The sequence below is a fragment of the Oncorhynchus keta genome, chromosome 4 (assembly GCF_023373465.1).
Source record: "Oncorhynchus keta strain PuntledgeMale-10-30-2019 chromosome 4, Oket_V2, whole genome shotgun sequence".
NCBI lineage: Eukaryota > Metazoa > Chordata > Actinopteri > Salmoniformes > Salmonidae > Oncorhynchus > Oncorhynchus keta.
In genome coordinates, this window is record NC_068424.1 from 85744684 (window position 1) to 85767650 (window position 22967).

General features: G+C 40.6%; 1 protein-coding gene across 1 annotated transcript in view; it reads left to right on the forward strand.

Moving 5' to 3' along the window:
- LOC127929754 (vascular endothelial growth factor receptor 3-like) overlaps positions 1-22967 on the forward strand; it is a 216302-nt gene that overhangs the window by 164871 nt on the left and 28464 nt on the right. Inside the window, exon 11 of the mRNA XM_052518003.1 lies at positions 18433-18568. Coding sequence (XP_052373963.1) covers positions 18433-18568 — 136 coding nt within the window. The remainder of the gene's footprint in view (positions 1-18432; positions 18569-22967) is intronic.

The following is a 22967-nucleotide window of genomic DNA, read 5'->3' on the forward strand; positions in this document are numbered from 1 at the left end:
AGCAGGGGGATGGAGAGGAGAGGAGAGAGGAGCAGGGGGATGGAGAGGGTAGAGGAGAGGAGAGGAGAGGAGAGGTGTCTCTCTTCCTCTCCCTCTTGCTGAACAGTCTCTCTTCCTCTCCCTCTTGCTGTCTCTCTTCCTCTCCCCAGTAGAACAGTATTGCTGTAGAACTCTCTTCCTCTCCCTCTTGCTGTCTCTCTTCCTCTTCCTCTTGCTGTCTCTCTTCCTCTCCCTCTTCCACTCCCTCTTGCTGTCTCTCTTCCTCTCCCTCTTGCTGTCTCTCTTCCTCTCCCTCTTCCTCTCCCTCTTCCTCTCCCTCTTGCTGTCTCTCTTCCTCTCCCTCTTGCTGTCTCTCTTCCTCTCCCTCTTCCTCTCCCTCTTGCTGTCTCTCTTCCTCTCCCTCTTGCTGTCTCTCTTCCTCTCCCTCTTCCTCTCCCTCTTGCTGTCTCTCTTCCTCTCCCTCTTGCTGTCTCTCTTCCAGTCTCCCTCTTGCTGTCTCTCTTCCTCTCCCCAGTCTTGCTGTCTCTCTTCCTCTCCCTCTTCCTCTCCCTCTTGCTGTCTCTCTTCCTCTCCCTCTTGCTGTCTCTCTTCCTCTCCCCTCTTGCTGTCTCTCTTCCTCTCCCTCTTGCTGTCTCTCTTCCTCTCCTCTTGCTGTCTCTCTTCCTCTCCCTCTTGCTGTCTCTCTTCCTCTCCCTCATGCTGTCTCTCTTCCTCTCCTTCATCAGTGTGGAGCTCTTGCTGTCTCTCTTCCTCTTCCTCTTGCTGTCTCTCTTCCTCTCCCTCTTCCTCTCCCTCTTCCTCTCCCTCTTGCTGTCTCTCTTCCTCTCCCTCTTGCTGTCTCTCTTCCTCTCCCTCTTGCTGTCTCTCTTCCTCTCCCCCTCTTGCTGTCTCTCTTCCTCTCCCTCTTGCTGTCTCTCTTCCTCTCCCTCTTCCTCTCCCTCTTCCTCTCCCTCTTGCTGTCTCTCTTCCTCTCCCTCTTGCTGTCTCTCTTCCTCTCCCTCTTGCTGTCTCTCTTCCTCTCCCTCTTGCTGTCTCTCTTCCTCTCCCTCTTGCTGTCTCTCTTCCTCTCCCTCTTGCTGTCTCTCTTCCTCTCCCTCTTGCTGTCTCTCTTGCTGTCTCTTCTTCCTCTTCCCTCTTGCTGTCTCTCTTCCTCTCCCTTCCTCTTGCTGTCTCTCTTCCTCTCCCTCTTGCTGTCTCTCTTCCTCTCCCTAATGCTGTCTCTCTTCCTCTCCCTCTTGCTGTCTCTCTTCCTCTTCCTCTTGCTGTCTCTCTTCCTCTCCCTCTTCCTCTCCCTCTTCCTCTCCCTCTTGCTGTCTCTCTTCCTCTCCCTCTTGCTGTCTCTCTTCCTCTCCCTCTTGCTGTCTCTCTTCCTCTCCCTCTTGCTGTCTCTCTTCCTCTCCCTCTTGCTGTCTCTCTTCCTCTCCCTCTTGCTGTCTCTCTTCCTCTCCCTCTTGCTGTCTCTCTTCCTCTCCCTCTTGCTGTCTCTCTTCCTCTCCCTCTTGCTGTCTCTCTTCCTCTCCCTCTTGCTGTCTCTCTTCCTCTCCCTCTTCCTCTCCCTCTTCCTCTCCCTCTTGCTGTCTCTCTTCCTCTCCCTCTTGCTGTCTCTCTTCCTCTCCCTCTTGCTGTCTCTCTTCCTCTCCCTCTTGCTGTCTCTCTTCCTCTCCTCTTGCTGTCTCTCTTCCTCTCCCTCTTGCTGTCTCTCTTCCTCTCCCTCTTGCTGTCTCTCTTGCTGTCTCTCTTCCTCTCCCTCTTGCTGTCTCTCTTCCTCTCCCTCTTGCTGTCTCTCTTCCTCTCCCTCTTGCTGTCTCTCTTCCTCTCCCTCTTCCTCTCCCTCTTGCTGTCTCTCTTCCTCTCCCTCTTGCTGTCTCTCTTCCTCTCCCTCTTCCTCTCCCTCTTCCTCTCCCTCTTGCTGTCTCTCTTCCTCTCCCTCTTGCTGTCTCTCTTCCTCTCCCTCTTGCTGTCTCTCTTCCTCTCCCTCTTGCTGTCTCTCTTCCTCTCCCTCTTGCTGTCTCTCTTCCTCTCCCTCTTGCTGTCTCTCTTCCTCTCCCTCTTGCTGTCTCTCTTCCTCTCCCTCTTGCTGTCTCTCTTCCTCTCCCTCTTCCTCTCCCTCTTCCTCTCCCTCTTGCTGTCTCTCTTCCTCTCTCAAGTGTTCCCACACCCTCTTTTATATGGTGATCAGTTGTGGTGAGCACTATGTGAAATCAATTAGCAGTAATGAGTAGTCGTTATGCGTGATTATTATATGTCCTACATGTCATTTACATGTTTATACTTTACAAACACATTTTATTTCTGTAGTTCTCCAAATCCATATAGAGTAGACCAACCAGTTTAAAATCTATAGGTCAACCAAACGGTTAATTGGTTAACCATTGAGCTCAGTTGGATTTAGTGATGACAATATAGAATGAGATGAAATGAAAAGTATTGTGAGCATTGCATTGTGAAAGGCAATGACCTAATATGAAAGATATTTCGAGATGAAACACCGATTAGATTATTTTTGTGTGTTGAACTTTAGTCAACTGAAAATGTGCTTTAAAAGTGTTTTTAGTTTTTAGTTTTAAAAACAGCCTTTTTGATGATCTGTTATGAGTTTTGTACTAAGAGTTGTGAAATTTGACCACATACTTGTGAAAACCCTGTAACGTGGGCCTATATCGTGCCAGTCACAACACCAGCGTACTTCACAAGATAACACCAGGCTATCTTTAAGGGGACAGACCTCAGTCGTTGGTAATGAATCCGATTGTTTTCTGTGCTTCGTACACGTTACAAATGCGCCCCGATTTCCCTCCAAAGGGACTCGTAATAGTGTTTCTAATTTCATGTCTCATTGGAGCTACGGTTAGTTTCCACACGTTTTGGTTATGATACAAATGCTGCGTTTCATTGCTTATCGTTGACACAGTAGAAAAATTGTCTGGGCTTTGAATGTGAGGCGCGTCGTTCCACTCGTGGTTCAACTGTATCGCTGAGGGTGTGTCAACATGTCCTTCAACATGGACACCATATACACTGTCTCATAATGACTATATACACTGTCTCATAATGACTATATACACTGTCTCATAATGACTATATACACTGTGTGTCTCATAATGACTATATACACTGTGTGTCTCATAATGACTATATACACGGTGTGTCTCATAATGACCATATACACGGTGTGTCTCATAATGACTATATACACTGTGTGTCTCATAATGACTATATACACTGTGTGTCTCATAATGACTATATACACGGTGTGTCTCATAATGACCATATACACTGTGTGTCTCATAATGACTATATACACTGTGTGTCTCATAATGACTATATACACTGTGTGTCTCATAATGACTATATACACTGTGTGTCTCATAATGACTATATACACTGTGTGTCTCATAATGACTATATACACTGTGTGTCTCATAATGACTATATACACTGTGTGTCTCATAATGACTATATACACTGTGTGTCTCATAATGACTATATACACTGTGTGTCTCATAATGACTATATACACTGTGTGTCTCATAATGACTATATACACTGTGTGTCTCATAATGACTATATACACTGTGTGTCTCATAATGACTATATACACTGTGTGTCTCATAATGACTATATACACTGTGTGTCTCATAATGACTATATACACTGTGTGTCTCATAATGACTATATACACTGTGTGTCTCATAATGACTATATACACTGTGTGTCTCATAATGACTATATACACTGTGTGTCTCTATATATGACTATATACACTGTGTGTCTCATAATGACTATATACACTGTGTGTCTCATAATGACTATATACACTGTGTGTCTCATAATGACTATATACACTGTGTGTCTCATAATGACTATATACACTGTGTGTCTCATAATGACTATATACACTGTGTGACTATATACTCATAATGACTATATACACTGTGTGTCTCATAATGACTATATACACTGTGTGTCTCATAATGACTATATACACTGTGTGTCTCATAATGACTATATACACTGTGTGTCTCATAATGACTATATACACTGTGTGTCTCATAATGACTATATACACTGTGTGTCTCATAATGACTATATACACTGTGTGTCTCATAATGACTATATACACTGTCTGTCTCATAATGACTATATACACTGTGTGTCTCATAATGACTATATACACTGTGTGTCTCATAATGACTATATACACTGTGTGTCTCATAATGACTATATACACTGTGTGTCTCATAATGACTATATACACTGTGTGTCTCATAATGACTATATACACTGTCTCATAATGACTATATACACTGTGTGTCTCATAATGACTATATACACTGTGACTGTCTCATAATGACTATATACACTGTGTGTCTCATAATGACTATATACACTGTGTGTCTCATAATGACTATATACACTGTGTGTCTCATAATGACTATATACACTGTGACTATATACACTGTCTCATAATGACTATATACACTGTGTGTCTCATAATGACTATATACACTGTGTGTCTCATAATGACTATATACACTGTGTGTCTCATAATGACTATATACACTGTGTGTCTCATAATGACTATATACACTGTGTGTCTCATAATGACTATATACACTATATACACTGTGTGTCTCATAATGACTATATACACTGTGACTATATACACTGTCTCATAATGACTATATACACTGTGTGTCTCATAATGACTATATACACTGTGTGTCTCATAATGACTATATACACTGTGTGTCTCATAATGACTATATACACTGTGACTGTCTCATAATGACTATATACACTGTGTGTCTCACTAATGACTATAATGACACACTGTGTGTCTCATAATGACTATATACACTGTGTGTCTCATAATGACTATATACACTGTCTCATAATGACTATATACACTGTGTGTCTCATAATGACTATATACACTGTGTGTCTCATAATGACTATATACACTGTGTGTCTCATAATGACTATATACACTGTGTGTCTCATAATGACTATATACACTGTGTGTCTCATAATGACTATATACACTGTCTCATAATGACTATATACACTGTGTGTCTCATAATGACTATATACACTGTGTGTCTCATAATGACTATATACACTGTGTGTCTCATAATGACTATATACACTGTGTGTCTCATAATGACTATATACACTGTGTGTCTCATAATGACTATATACACTGTGTGTCTCATAATGACTATATACACTGTCTCATAATGACTATATACACTGTGTGTCTCATAATGACTATATACACTGTCTCATAATGACTATATACACTGTGTGTCTCATAATGACTATATACACTGTCTCATAATGACTATATACACTGTGTGTCTCATAATGACTATATACACTGTGTGTCTCATAATGACTATATACACTGTCTCATAATGACTATATGTGTCTCATAATGACTATATACACTGTGTGTCTCATAATGACTATATACACTGTGTGTCTCATAATGACTATATACACTGTGTGTCTCATAATGACTATATACACTGTGTGTCTCATAATGACTATATACACTGTCTCATAATGACTATATACACTGTGTGTCTCATAATGACTATATACACTGTGTGTCTCATAATGACTATATACACTGTGTGTGTCTCATAATGACTATATACACTGTGTGTCTCATAATGACTATATACACTGTGACTATATACACTGTCTCATAATGACTATATACACTGTCTCATAATGACTATATACACTGTGTGTCTCATAATGACTATATACACTGTGACTGTCTCATAATGACTATATACACTGTGTGTCTCATAATGACTATATACACTGTGTGACTATATACACTGTGTGTCTCATAATGACTATATACACTGTGTGTCTCATATACACTGACTATATACACTGTGTGTCTCATAATGACTATATACACTGTGTGTAATGACTATATACACTGTGTCATAATGACTATATACACTGTGTCTCATAATGACTATATACACTGTGTGTCTCATAATGACTATATACACTGTGTGTCTCATAATGACTATATACACTGTGTGTCTCATAATGACTATATACACTGTGTGTCTCATAATGACTATATACACTGTGTGTCTCATAATGACTATATACACTGTGTGTCTCATAATGACTATATACACTGTGTGTCTCATAATGACTATATACACTGTGTGTCTCATAATGACTATATACACTGTGTGTCTCATAATGACTATATACACTGTGTGTCTCATAATGACTATATACACTGTGTGTCTCATAATGACTATATACACTGTGTGTCTCATAATGACTATATACACTGTGTGTCTCATAATGACTATATACACTGTGTAATGACTATATACACTGTGTGTCTCATAATGACTATATACACTGTCTCATAATGACTATATACACTGTGTGTCTCATAATGACTATATACACTGTCTCATAATGACTATATACACTGTGTGTCTCATAATGACTATATACACTGTGTGTCATAATGACTACTGTCTCATAATGACTATATACACTGTGTGTCTCATAATGACTATATACACTGTCTCTCATAATGACTATATACACTGTGTGTCTCATAATGACTATATACACTGTGTGTCTCATAATGACTATATACACTGTGTGTCTCATAATGACTATATACACTGTGTCTCATATAATGACCATATACACTGTGTGTCTCATAATGACTATATACACTGTCTCATAATGACTATATACACTGTGTGTCTCATAATGACTATATACACTGTCTCATAATGACTATATACACTGTGTGTCTCATAATGACTATATACACTGTCTCATAATGACCATATACACTGTGTGTCTCATAATGACTATATACACTGTCTCATAATGACTATATACACTGTGTGTCTCATAATGACTATATACACTGTGTGTCTCATAATGACTATATACACTGTGTGTCTCATAATGACTATATACACTGTGTGTCTCATAATGACTATACACTGTGTGTCTCATATACACTGTGTGTCTCATAATGACTATATACACTGTCTCATAATGACTATATACACTGTGTGTCTCATAATGACTATATACACTGTGTGTCTCATAATGACTATATACACTGTGTGTCTCATAATGACTATATACACTGTGTGTCTCATAATGACTATATACACTGTCTCATAATGACCATATACACTGTGTGTCTCATAATGACTATATACACTGTGTGTCTCATAATGACTATATACACTGTGACTATATACACTGTCTCATAATGACTATATACACTGTCTCATAATGACTATATACACTGTGTGTCTCATAATACACTGACTATATACACTGTGTGTCTCATAATGACTATATACACTGTGTGTCTCATAATGACTATATACACTGTGTGTCTCATAATGACTATATACACTGTGTGTCTCATAATGACTATATACACTGTGTGTCTCATAATGACTATATACACTGTGTCTCATAATGACTATATACACTGTGTGTCTCATAATGACTATATACACTGTGTGTCTCATAATGACTATGTGTGTCTCATATACACTGTGTGTCTCATAATGACTATATACACTGTGTGTCTCATAATGACTATATACACTGTCTCATAATGACTATATACACTGTCTCATAATGACTATATACACTGTGTGTCTCATAATGACTATATACACTGTGTGTCTCATAATGACTATATACACTGTGTGTCTCATAATGACTATATACACTGTGTGTCTCATAATGACTATATACACTGTGTGTCTCATAATGACTATATACACTGTGTGTCTCATAATGACTATATACACTGTGTGACTCTGTGTGTCTCATAATGACTATATACACTGTGTGTCTCATAATGACCATATACACTGTGTGTCTCATAATGACTATATACACTGTGTGTCTCATAATGACTATATACACTGTGTGTCTCATAATGACTATATACACTGTGTGACTATCATAATGACTATATACACTGTGTGTCTCATAATGACTATATACACTGTGTGTCTCATAATGACTATATACACTGTGTGTCTCATAATGACTATATACACTGTGTGTCTCATAATGACTATATACACTGTGTGTCTCATAATGACTATATACACTGTGTGTCTCATAATGACTATATACACTGTGTGTCTCATAATGACTATATACACTGTGTGTCTCATAATGACTATATACACTGTGTGTCTCATAATGACTATATACACTGTGTGTCTCATAATGACTATATACACTGTGTGTCTCATAATGACTATATACACTGTGTGTCTCATAATGACTATATACACTGTCTCATAATGACTATATACACTGTGTGTCTCATAATGACTATATACACTGTGTGTCTCATAATGACTATATACACTGTGTGTCTCATAATGACTATATACACTGTGTGTCTCATAATGACTATATACACTGTGTGTCTCATAATGACTATATACACTGTGTGTCTCATAATGACTATATACACTGTGTGTCTCATAATGACTATATACACTGTGTGTCTCATAATGACTATATACACTGTGTGTCTCATAATGACTATATACACTGTGTGTCTCATAATGACTATATACACTGTCTCATAATGACTATATACACTGTGTGTCTCATAATGACTATATACACTGTGTGTCTCATAATGACTATATACTATAATGACTATATACACTGTGTGTCTCATAATGACTATATACACTGTGTGTCTCATAATGACTATATACACTGTCTCATAATGACTATATACACTGTGTGTCTCATAATGACTATATACACTGTCTCATAATGACTATATACACTGTGTGTCTCATAATGACTATATACACTGTGTGTCTCATAATGACTATATACACTGTGTGTCTCATAATGACTATATACACTGTGTGTCTCATAATGACTATATACACTGTGTGTCTCATAATGACTATATACACTGTCTCATAATGACTATATACACTGTGTGTCTCATAATGACTATATACACTGTCTCATAATGACTATATACACTGTGTGTCTCATAATGACTATATACACTGTGTGTCTCATAATGACTATATACACTGTGTGTCTCATAATGACTATATACACTGTGTGTCTCATAATGACTATATACACTGTCTCATAATGACTATATACACTGTGTGTCTCATAATGACTATATACACTGTGTGTCTCATAATGACTATATACACTGTGTGTCTCATAATGACTATATACACTGTGTGTCTCATAATGACTATATACACTGTCTCATAATGACTATATACACTGTGTGTCTCATAATGACTATATACACTGTCTCTCATAATGACTATATACACTGTCTCATAATGACCATATACACTGTGTGTCTCATAATGACTATATACACTGTGTCTCATAATGACTATATACACTGTGTGTCTCATAATGACTATATACACTGTGTGTCTCATAATGACTATATACACTGTGTGTCTCATAATGACTATATACACTGTCTCATAATGACCATATACACTGTGTGTCTCATAATGACTATATACACTGTGTGTCTCATAATGACTATATACACTGTGTGTCTCATAATGACCATATACACTGTGTGTCTCATAATGACCATATACACTGTCTCATAATGACCATATACACTGTGTGTCTCATAATGACTATATACACTGTGTGTCTCATAATGACTATATACACTGTCTCATAATGACCATATACACTGTGTGTCTCATAATGACTATATACACTGTGTGTCTCATAATGACTATATACACTGTGTGTCTCATAATGACTATATACACTGTGTGTCTCATAATGACTATATACACTGTGTCTCATAATGACTATATACACTGTCTCATAATGACTATATACACTGTATGTCTCATAATGACTATATACACTGTGTCTCATAATGACTATATACACTGTGTGTCTCATAATGACTATATACACTGTCTCATAATGACTATATACACTGTGTGTCTCATAATGACTATATACACTGTCTCATAATGACAATATACACTGTGTGTCTCATAATGACTATATACACTGTGTGTCTCATAATGACAATATACACTGTGTGTCTCATAATGACTATATACACTGTGTGTCTCATAATGACCATATACACTGTGTGTCTCATAATGACTATATACACTGTGTCTCATAATGACTATATACACTGTGTGTCTCATAATGACTATATACACTGTGTGTCTCATAATGACTATATACACTGTCTCATAATGACTATATACACTGTGTCTCATAATGACTATATACACTGTGTGTCTCATAATGACCATATACACTGTGTGTCTCATAATGACTATATACACTGTCTCATAATGACTATATACACTGTGTGTCTCATAATGACTATATACACTGTGTCTCATAATGACTATATACACTGTGTGTCTCATAATGACTATATACACTGTGTGTCTCATAATGACTATATACACTGTGTGTCTCATAATGACCATATACACTGTGTGTCTCATAATGACTATATACACTGTGTGTCTCATAATGACTATATACACTGTGTGTCTCATAATGACTATATACACTGTGTGTCTCATAATGACCATATACACTGTGTGTCTCATAATGACTATATACACTGTGTGTCTCATAGATGTTTGTCTCATAGATGTGTCTCATAGATGATTGTCTCATAGATGTGTCTCATAGATGGTTGTCTTATAGATGATTGTCTCATAGATGATTGTCTCATAGATGATTGTCTCATAGATGATTGTCTCATAGATGATTGTCTCATAGATGATTGTCTCATAGATGATTGTCTCATATATATATCTCATAGATTATTGTCTCATAGATGTGTCTCATAGATGATTGTCTAGTAGATGATTGTCTCATACATGATTGTCTCATAGATGATTGTCTAGTAGATGATTGTCTCGTAGATGATTGTCTCGTAGATGATTGTCTAGATGATTGTCTCATAGATGATTGTCTCATAGATGATTGTCTAGTAGATGATTGTCTCGTAGATGATTGTCTAGTAGATGATTGTCTCGTAGATGATTGTCTCATAGATGTGTCTCATAGATGATTCTCTCATAGATGATTGTCTCGTAGATGATTGTCTCGTAGATGATTGTCTCGTAGATGATTGTCTCGTAGATGATTGTCTCGTAGATGATTGTCTCATAGATGATTGTCTCGTAGATGATTGTCTAGTAGATGATTGTCTCATAGATGATTGTCTCATAGATGTGTCTCATAGATGTGTCTCATAGATGATTGTCTCATAGATGATTGTCTCGTAGATGATTGTCTAGTAGATGATTGTCTCATAGATGATTGTCTCATAGATGTGTCTCATAGATGATTGTCTCATAGATGATTGTCTCATAGATGTGTCTCATAGATGATTGTCTCATAGATGATTGTCTCATAGATATGTCTCATAGATGTGTCTCATAGATGTGTCTCATAGATATGTCTCATAGACGTGTCTCATAGATGTGTCTCATAGATGTGTCTCATAGATGTGTCTCATAGATATGTCTCATAGATGATTGTCTCATAGATGTGTCTCATAGATATATCTCATAGATAATTGTCTCATAGATGTGTCTCATATATGATTGTCTCATAGATGTGTCTCATAGATGATTGTCTCGTAGACAATTGTCTCGTAGACGATTGTGTCGTAGACGATTGTCTCGTAGATGATTGTCTCGTTGATGATTGTCTCGTACATGATTGTCTCGTAGATGATTGTCTCGTAGATGATTGTCTCGTAGATGATTGTCTTATAGATGATTATCTCGTAGATGATTGTCTCGTAGATGATTGCCTTATAGATGATTGTCTCATAGATGATTGTCTCGTAGACGATTGTCTCGTAGACAATTGTCTCGTAGACAATTGTCTTGTAGACGATTGTGTCGTAGACGATTGTCTCGTAGATGATTGTCTCGTAGACGATTGTCTCGTAGACGATTGTCTCGTAGATGATTATCTCGTAGATGATCGTGTCGTAGATGATTATCTCATAGATGATTGTATCGTTGATGATTGTCTCGTACATGATTGTCTCGTGGATGATTGTCTCGTAGACAATTGTCTCGTAGACGATTGTCTCGTAGATGATTGTCTCGTAGACGATTGTCTCGTAGACGATTGTCTCGTAGACGATTATCTCGTAGATGATCGTGTCGTAGATGATTGTCTAGTAGATGATTATCTCGTAGATGATTATCTCGTAGATGATTGTGTCGTAGATGATTGTCTCGTAGATGATTGTCTAGTAGATGATTGTCTCGTAGATGATTGTCTCGTAGATGATTGTCTCGTAGATGATTGTCTCGTAGATTATTGTCTAGTAGACGATTGTCTCGTAGATAATTTTCTAGTAGATGATTGTCTCGTAGATGATTGTCTAGTAGATGATTGTCTCGTAGATGATGGTCTCGTAGATGATTGTGTCATAGATGATTGTGTCATAGATGATTGTGTCGTATATGATTATCTCGTAGATGATTGTGTCGTAGATGATTGTCTAGTAGGTGATTATCTCGTAGATGATTATCTCGTAGATGATTGTGTCGTAGATGATTGTCTCGTAGATGATTGTCTCGTAGACGATTGTCTCGTAGACAATTGTCTTGTAGACGATTGTGTCGTAGACGATTGTCTCGTAGATGATTGTCTCGTAGACGATTGTCTCATAGACGATTGTCTCGTAGATGATTATCTCGTAGATGATCGTGTCGTAGATGATTATCTCATAGATGATTGTATCATTGATGATTGTCTCGTACATGATTGTCTCGTGGATGATTGTCTCGTAGACAATTGTCTCGTAGACGATTGTCTCGTAGATGATTGTCTCGTAGATGATTGTCTCGTAGATGATTGTCTCGTAGACGATTGTCTCGTAGACGATTGTCTCGTAGACGATTATCTCGTAGATGATCGTGTCGTAGATGATTGTCTAGTAGATGATTATCTCGTAGATGATTATCTCGTAGATGATTGTGTCGTAGATGATTGTCTCGTAGATGATTGTCTAGTAGATGATTGTCTCGTAGATGATTGTCTCGTAGATGATTGTCTCGTAGATGATTGTCTCGTAGATTATTGTCTAGTAGACGATTGTCTCGTAGATAATTTTCTAGTAGATGATTGTCTCGTAGATGATTGTCTAGTAGATGATTGTCTCGTAGATGATGGTCTCGTAGATGATTGTGTCATAGATGATTGTGTCATAGATGATTGTGTCATATATGATTATCTCGTAGATGATTGTGTCGTAGATGATTGTCTAGTAGGTGATTATCTCGTAGATGATTATCTCGTAGATGATTGTCTCGTAGACGATTGTCTCGTAGATGATTATCTCGTAGATGATTGTGTCGTAGATGATTATCTCATAGATGATTGTATCATTGATGATTGTCTCGTACATGATTGTCTCGTGGATGATTGTCTCGTAGACAATTGTCTCGTAGACGATTGTCTCGTAGATGATTGTCTCGTAGATGATTGTCTCGTAGACGATTGTCTCGTAGACGATTGTCTCGTAGACGATTATCTCGTAGATGATCGTGTCGTAGATGATTGTCTAGTAGATGATTATCTCGTAGATGATTGTCTAGTAGATGATTGTCTCGTAGATGATTGTCTCGTAGATGATTGTCTCGTAGATGATTGTCTAGTAGATGATTGTCTCGTAGATGATTGTCTCGTAGATGATTGTCTCGTAGATTATTGTCTAGTAGACGATTGTCTCGTAGATAATTTTCTAGTAGATGATTGTCTCGTAGATGATTGTCTAGTAGATGATTGTCTCGTAGATGATGGTCTCGTAGATGATTGTGTCATAGATGATTGTGTCATAGATGATTGTGTCGTATATGATTATCTCGTAGATGATTGTGTCGTAGATGATTGTCTAGTAGGTGATTATCTCGTAGATGATTATCTCGTAGATGATTGTGTCGTAGATGATTGTCTCGTAGATGATTGTCTAGTAGATGATTGTCTCGTAGATGATTGTCTCGTAGATGATTGTCTAGTAGATGATTGTCTAGTAGATGATTGTCTCGTAGATGATTGTCTAGTAGATGATTGTCTCGTAGATAATTTTCTAGTAGATGATTGTCTCGTAGATGATGGTCTCGTAGATGATTGTGTCGTATATGATGGTCTCGTAGATGATTGTGTCGTATATGATTATCTCGTAGATGATTGTGTCGTAGATGATTGTCTAGTAGGTGATTATCTCGTAGATGATTATCTCGTAGATGATTGTCTCGTAGATGATTGTCTCGTAGATGATTGTCCAGTAGATGATTGTCTCGTAGATGATTGTCTAGTAGATGATTGTCTCGTAGATGATGGTCTCGTAGATGATTGTGTCGTAGATGATTGTGTCGTAGATGATTATCTCGTAGATGATTGTGTCGTAGATGATTGTGTCGTAGATGATTGTCTCGTAGATGATTATCTCGTAGATGATTGTCTCGTAGATGATTGTGTCGTAGATGATTGTCTCGTAGATGATTGTCTCGTAGATGATTGTCTCGTAGATGATTGTCTAGTAGATGATTGTCTCGTAGATAATTTTCTAGTAGATGATTGTGTCGTAGATGATTGTCTCGTAGATGATTGTGTCGTAGATGATTGTCTCGTAGATGATTATCTCGTAGATGATTGTCTCGTAGATGATTGTGTCGTAGATGATTGTCTCGTAGATGATTGTGTCGTAGATGATTGTGTCGTAGATGATTGTCTCGTAGATGATTATCTCGTAGATGATTGTCTCGTAGATGATTGTGTCGTAGATGATTATCTCGTAGATGATTGTGTCGTAGATGATTGTCTCGTAGATGATTGTCTCGTAGATGATTGTGTCGTAGATGATTGTCTCGTAGATGATTATCTCGTAGATGATTGTCTCGTAGATGATTGTCTCGTAGATGATTGTCTCGTAGATGATTGTGTCGTAGATGATTGTCTCGTAGATGATTGTCTCGTAGATGATTGTCTCGTAGATGATTGTCTCGTAGATGATTGTGTCGTAGATGATTGTCTCGTAGATGATTGTCTCGTAGATGATTGTCTCGTAGATGATTGTGTCGTAGATGATTGTCTCGTAGATGATTGTCTCGTAGATGATTGTGTCGTAGATGATTGTCTCGTAGATGTCCTGTTTGATGTTGGTGTGCTTCTGGTTTCTCCTCTGTTTACTCCACCACCACAGCACACTATGCATGGCAATCACTGAAACAAGACCTGCGTCCCAAACAGCACCCTATTCCCTATGTAGTGCCCTCCTTTTGATCACATAGTGCACTACGTAGGGAAACGGGGTGCCATTTGGGCCCTGGTCAAAGGATTACGTTGGATGGTTTCCTGATAGCTGATTTATTGAGACAATGACTGATGTGTGGTGGTCTTTACTTAGCTGAATGCGCTAACTGTAAGTGGATGAGAGAGTCTGGTAAAATGACCGACCAAGTAAATGTATGGAAATGTCTGGGACATTGGATGGTTCCCCGAATGTGTTTGTTTAGTCGTGTTCTGTTCTCCACCGAGGACCAGATTGGATGGTTCCCCGAATGTGTTTGTTTAGTCGTGTTCTGTTCTCCACCGAGGACCAGATTGGATGGTTCCCCGAATGTGTTTGTTTAGTCGTGTTCTCCACCGAGGACCAGATTGGATGGTTCCCCGAATGTGTTTGTTTAGTCGTGTTCTCCACCGAGGACCAGATTGGATGGTTCCCCGAATGTGTTTGTTTAGTCGTGTTCTGTTCTCCACCGAGGACCAGATTGGATGGTTCCCCGAATGTGTTTGTTTAGTCGTGTTCTCCACCGAGGACCAGATTGGATGGTTCCCCGAATGTGTTTGTTTAGTCGTGTTCTCCACCGAGGACCAGATTGGATGGTTCCCCGAATGTGTTTGTTTAGTCGTGTTCTGTTCTCCACCGAGGACCAGATTGGATGGTTCCCCGAATGTGTTTGTTTAGTCGTGTTCTCCACCGAGGACCAGATTGGATGGTTCCCCGAATGTGTTTGTTTAGTCGTGTTCTGTTCTCCACCGAGGACCAGATTGGGATGCATCCGTCATCCTCCGAGGGTTTCTTTGTGCCTTGAAATTTATTTAAATTCTACACGTGTTTTTACCTAAAAATCTGTCAAGCAATCGTCAATCTTAAAAGTAGTGCACTATATAGGGAATAGGGTGCCAGCCCTGGTCTAAAGTAGTGCACTATATAGGGAATAGGGTGCCAGCCCTGGTCTAAAGTAGTGCACTATATAGGGAATAGGGTGCCAGCCCTGGTCTAAAGTAGTGCACTATATAGGGAATAGGGTGCCAGCCCTGGTCTAAAGTAGTGTACTATATAGGGAATAGGGTGCCAGCCCTGGTCTAAAGTAGTGCACTATATAGGAATAGGGTGCCAGCCCTGGTCTAAAGTAGTGCACTATATAGGAATAGGGTGCCAGCCCTGGTCTAAAGTAGTGCACTATATAGGGGATAGGGTGCCAGTCCTGGTCTAAAGTAGTGCACTATATAGGGAATAGGGTGCCAGCCCTGGTCTAAAGTAGTGCACTATATAGGGAATAGGGTGCCAGCCCTGGTCTAAAGTAGTGCACTATATAGGGAATAGGGTGCCAGCCCTGGTCTAAAGTAGTGCACTATATAGGGGATAGGGTGCCAGTCCTGGTCTAAAGTAGTGCACTATATAGGGAATAGGGTGCCAGCCCTGGTCTAAAGTAGTGCACTATATAGGGAATAGGGTGCCAGCCCTGGTCTAAAGTAGTGCACTATATAGGGAATAGGGTGCCAGCCCTGGTCTAAAGTAGTGCACTATATAGGGAATAGGGTGCCAGCCCTGGTCTAAAGTAGTGCACTATATAGGGAATAGGGTGCCAGTCCTGGTCTAAAGTAGTGCACTATATAGGGAATAGGGTGCCAGCCCTGGTCTAAAGTAGTGCACTATATAGGGAATAGGGTGCCAGTCCTGGTCTAAAGTAGTGCACTATATAGGAATAGGGTGCCAGCCCTGGTCTAAATTAGTGCACTATATAGGGATAGGGTGCCAGTCCTGGTCTAAAGTAGTGCACTATATAGGGAATAGGGTGCCAGCCCTGGTCTAAAGTAGTGCACTATATAGGGAATAGGGTGATAGCCCTGGTCTAAAGTAGTGTACTATATAGGGAATAGGGTGCCAGCCCTGGTCTAAAGTAGTGCACTATATAGGGAATAGGGTGCCAGCCCTGGTCTAAAGTAGTGCACTATATAGGGAATAGGGTGCCAGCCCTGGTCTAAAGTAGTGCACTATATAGGGAATAGGGTGCCAGCCCTGGTCTAAAGTAGTGCACTATATAGGGAATAGGGTGCCAGCCCTGGTCTAAAGTAGTGCACTATATAGGGAATAGGGTGCCAGCCCTGGTCTAAAGTAGTGCACTATATAGGGAATAGGGTGCCAGCCCTGGTCTAAAGTAGTGCACTATATAGGGGATAGGGTGCCAGTCCTGGTCTAAAGTAGTGCACTATATAGGGAATAGGGTGCCAGCCCTGGTCTAAAGTAGTGCACTATATAGGGAATAGGGTGCCAGCCCTGGTCTAAAGTAGTGCACTATATAGGGAATAGGGTGCCAGCCCTGGTCTAAAGTAGTGCACTATATAGGGGATAGGGTGCCAGTCCTGGTCTAAAGTAGTGCACTATATAGGGATAGGGTGCCAGTCCTGGTCTAAAGTAGTGCACTATATAGGGAATAGGGTGCCAGCCCTGGTCTAAAGTAGTGCACTATATAGGGAATAGGGTGCCAGCCCTGGTCTAAAGTAGTGCACTATATAGGGAATAGGGTGCCAGCCCTGGTCTAAAGTAGTGCACTATATAGGGAATAGGGTGCCAGCCCTGGTCTAAAGTAGTGCACTATATAGGGGATAGGGTGCCAGTCCTGGTCTAAAGTAGTGCACTATATAGGGGATAGGGTGCCAGTCCTGGTCTAAAGTAGTGCACTATATAGGGAATAGGGTGCCAGTCCTGGTCTAAAGTAGTGCACTATATAGGGAATAGGGTGCCAACCCTGGTCTAAAGTAGTGCACTATATAGGGAATAGGGTGCCAGCCCTGGTCTAAAGTAGTGCACTATATAGGGAATAGGGTGCCAGCCCTGGTCTAAAGTAGTGCACTATATAGGGAATAGGGTGCCACCCCTGGTCTAAAGTAGTGTACTATATAGGGAATAGGGTGCCACCCCTGGTCTAAAGTAGTGCACTATATAGGGGATAGGGTGCCAGTCCTGGTCTAAAGTAGTGCACTATATAGGGAATAGGGTGCCTACGGGCCGTGGTGAAAGACTATGTTGTTGTGTTTTGTGTTTTGTAGGAGTCGGAGGGATCGTAAAGGGCGTAGCGACAGCGTCTCAGACTGTCAGAACTGGCAGGACCTGGACTCACAGAACACCGTTAATGAAATAGAAAACATCCAGACGTCAGTCGAAGTGGTGGACGGGAGGCAGAAGGTTGGTTCTCACTCCCTTAACAAAAGTCTACACCGTTTAACAATACTGCAAATGTTGTCTGAATGTTAGCTGAACGTTACCTGAACGTTAACATAATGTTACCTGAACGTTACCTGAACGTTACCTGAACGTTACCTGAACGTTACCTGAACGTTAACATAATGTTACCTGAACGTTACCTGAACGTTACCTGAACGTTACCTGAACGTTACCTGAACGTTACCTGAATGTTACCTGAATGTTATCTGAACGTTACCTGAACGTTACCTGAACGTTACCTGAATGTTACCTGAATGTTATCTGAACGTTACCTGAATGTTACCTGAATGTTACCTGAATGTTACCTGAACGTTACCTGAACGTTACCTGAACGTTACCTGAACGCTACCTGAATGTTACCTGAATGTTATCTGAACGTTACCTGCACTTTACCTGAACGTTACCTGAATGTTACCTCAATGTTATCTGAACGTTACCTGAATGTTACCTGAACGTTACCTGAATGTTTCATCATGACAGCGTTAGTACATTATTCTATCATTCTGATCAAGTATCTCAGAGAAAGAGACAATGTTAGATCTTAAATTAATTACTTAAAAATCATACAATGATATTTTCTGGATTTTTGTTTTGGATTCTCTCTCTCACAGTGTCCTGGGTGACAGTATTTCTACCTAAGTGTCCTGGGTGACAGTATTTCTACCTTAGTGTCCCAAACAGTGTCCTGTGTGACAGTACTTCTACCTACGTGTCCTGGGTGACAGTATTTCTACCTAAGTGTCCTGGGTGACAGTATTTCTACCTTAGTGTCCCAAACAGTGTCCTGTGTGACAGTACTTCTACCTACGTGTCCTGTGTGACAGTATTTCTACCTAAGTGTCCTGGGTGACAGTATTTCTACCTTAGTGTCCCAAACAGTGTCCTGGGTGACAGTATTTCTACCTACGTGTCCTGTGTGACAGTATTTCTACCTAAGTGTCCTGGGTGACAGTATTTCTACCTTAGTGTCCCAAACAGTGTCCTGTGTGACAGTATTTCTACCTTAGTGTCCCAAACAGTGTCCTGGGTGACAGTATTTCTACCTACGTGTCCCAAACAGTGTCCTGGGTGACAGTATTTCTACCTTAGTGTCCCAAACAGTGTCCTGTGTGACAGTATTTCTACCTTAGTGTCCCAAACAGTGTCCTGGGTGACAGTATTTCTACCTACGTGTCCCAAACAGTGTCCTGGGTGACAGTATTTCTACCTTAGTGTCCCAAACAGTGTCCTGTGTGACAGTATTTCTACCTTAGTGTCCCAAACAGTGTCCTGTGTGACAGAGAGAAGAGAGGGCAAGTGTTCCATTTCCACATCAGAAATATTTTGAACCCTCTTCCTGAGCACACTTCCTGAGTGGAATGGGACTATACACACACACACACACACACACACACACACACACACACACACACACACACACACACACACACACGCGCACACGCAGACACAGCACACGTCCTGTTGTGGGTCACACCTGTGAGATCACTTCCTGTTGTGAGGGAGTGGCAGCGGAAAGGTTTGAGTCACGACAACAGAAGAGACCGTGTTCTCATCAACCACCATCAACACAGCCACACCAGAACACGCCAGAGTAGCATGTAATCAACCAGGACAACCAGAACAACAAGAGTCAGAGTAGCATGTAATCAACCAGGACAGCCAGGACAACCAGAACAACAAGAGTCAGAGTAGCATGTAATCAACCAGGACAACCAGAACAACAAGAGTCAGAGTAGCATGTAAACAACCAGGACAACCAGAACAACAAGAGTCAGAGTAGCATGTAATCAACCAGGACAACCAGAACAACAAGAGTCAGAGTAGCATGTAATCAACCAGGACAACCAGAACAACAAGAGTCAGAGTAGCATGTAAACAACCAGGACAACCAGAACAACAAGAGTCAGAGTAGCATGTAATCAACCAGGACAACCAGAACAACAAGAGTCAGAGTAGCATGTAAACAACCAGGACAACCAGAACAACAAGAGTCAGAGTAGCATGTAATCAACCAGGACAACCAGAACAACAAGAGTCAGAGTAGCATGTAATCAACCAGGACAACCAGAACAACAAGAGTCAGAGTAGCATGTAATCAACCAGGACAACCAGAACAACAAGAGTCAGAGTAGCATGTAAACAACCAGGACAACCAGAGTCAGAGTAGCATGTAATCAACCAGGACAACCAGAACAACAAGAGTCAGAGTAGCATGTAAACAACCAGGACAACCAGAACAACAAGAGTCAGAGTAGCATGTAATCAATCAGGACAACCAGAACAACAAGAGTCAGAGTAGCATGTAATCAACCAGGACAACCAGAACAACAAGAGTCAGAGTAGCATGTAATCAACCAGGACAACCAGAACAACAAGAGTCAGAGTAGCATGGAAACAACCAGGACAACCAGAGTCAGAGTAGCATGTAATCAACCAGGACAACCAGGACTACCAGAGTCAGAGTAGCATGTAATCAACCAGGACAACCAGAACAACCAGAGTCAGAGTAGCATGTAATCAACCAGGACAACCAGAACAACAAGAGTCAGAGTAGCATGTAATCAACCAGGACAACCAGAACAACAAGAGTCAGAGTAGCATGTAATCAACCAGGACAACCAGAACAACAAGAGTCAGAGTAGCATGTAATCAACCAGGACAACCAGAACAACAAGAGTCAGAGTAGCATGTAAACAACCAGAACAACAAGAGTCAGAGTAGCATGTAATCAACCAGGACAACCAGAACAACAAGAGTCAGAGTAGCATGTAATCAACCAGGACAACCAGAACAACAAGAGTCAGAGTAGCATGTAAACAACCAGAACAACCAGAGTCAGAGTAGCATGTAATCAACCAGGACAACCAGAACAACAAGAGTCAGAGTAGCATGTAATCAACCAGGACAACCAGAACAACAAGAGTCAGAGTAGCATGTAAACAACCAGAACAACCAGAGTCAGAGTAGCATGTAATCAACCAGGACAACCAGAACAACAAGAGTCAGAGTAGCATGTAAACAACCAGGTCAACCAGAGTCAGAGTAGCATGGAAACAACCAGGACAACCAGAACCAGAGTAGCATGGAAACAACCAGGACAACCAGAGTCAGAATAGCATGGAAACAACCAGGACAACCAGAACAACAAGAGTCAGAGTAGCATGTAAACAACCAGGACAACCAGAGTCAGAGTAGCATGGAAACAACCAGAACAACCAGAGTCAGAGTAGCATGGAAACAACCAGGACAACCAGGACAACGAAAGTCAGAGTAGCATGGAATCAACCAGGACAACCAGGACAACGAAAGTCAGAGTAGCATGGAATCAACCAGAACAACCTGGACAACCAGGACAACCAAAGCCAGAGTAGCATGGAATCAACCAGGACAACCAGGACAACGAAAGTCAGAGTAGCATGGAATCAACCAGAACAACCAGGACAACCGGGACAACCAGAGTCAGAGTAAAATGGAAACAACCAGGACAAACAGGACAACCGGGACAACCAGGACAACCAGGACAACCAAAGCCAGAGTAGCATGGAAACAACCAGGACAACCAGGACAACCTGAGTCAGAGTAGCATGGAAACAACCAGGACAAACAGGACAACCAGGACAACCAAAGCCAGAGTAGCATGGAAACAACCAGGACAACCTGAGTCAGAGTAGCATGGAAACAACCAGGACAACAAGAGCCAGAGTAGCTGGGATACAACCAGGACAACCAGGACAACCAGAGTCAGAATAGCATTGAATCAACCAGGACAACCAGGACAATCAGAGCCATAATAGCATTGAATCAACCAGGACAACCAGGACAACCAGAGCCAGAATAGCATGGAATCAACCAGGACAACCAGAGTCAGAGTAGCATGGAATCAACCAGAACAACCAGGACAACAAGAGCCAGAATAGCATTGAATCAACCAGGACAACCAGAACAACCAGAGCCAGAATAGCATGGAAACAACCAGGAAAACCAGGACAACCAGAGTCAGAATAGCATGGAAACAACCAGGACAACCAGAGCCAGAATAGCATGGAAACAACCAGGACAACCAGAGTCAGAATAGCATGGAAACAACCAGGACAACCAGAGCCAGAATAGCATGGAAACAACCAGGACAACCAGAGTCAGAGTAGCATGGAAACAACCAGGACAACCAGGACAACCAGGACAACCAGAACAACCAGAGTCAGAATAGCATGGAAACAACCAGGACAACCAGGACAACCAGAGTCAGAGTAGCATGGAAACAACCAGGACAACCAGAGTCAGAGTAGCATGGAAACAACCAGGACAACCAGAGTCAGAGTAGCATGGAAACAACCAGGACAACCAGGACAACCAGAGTCAG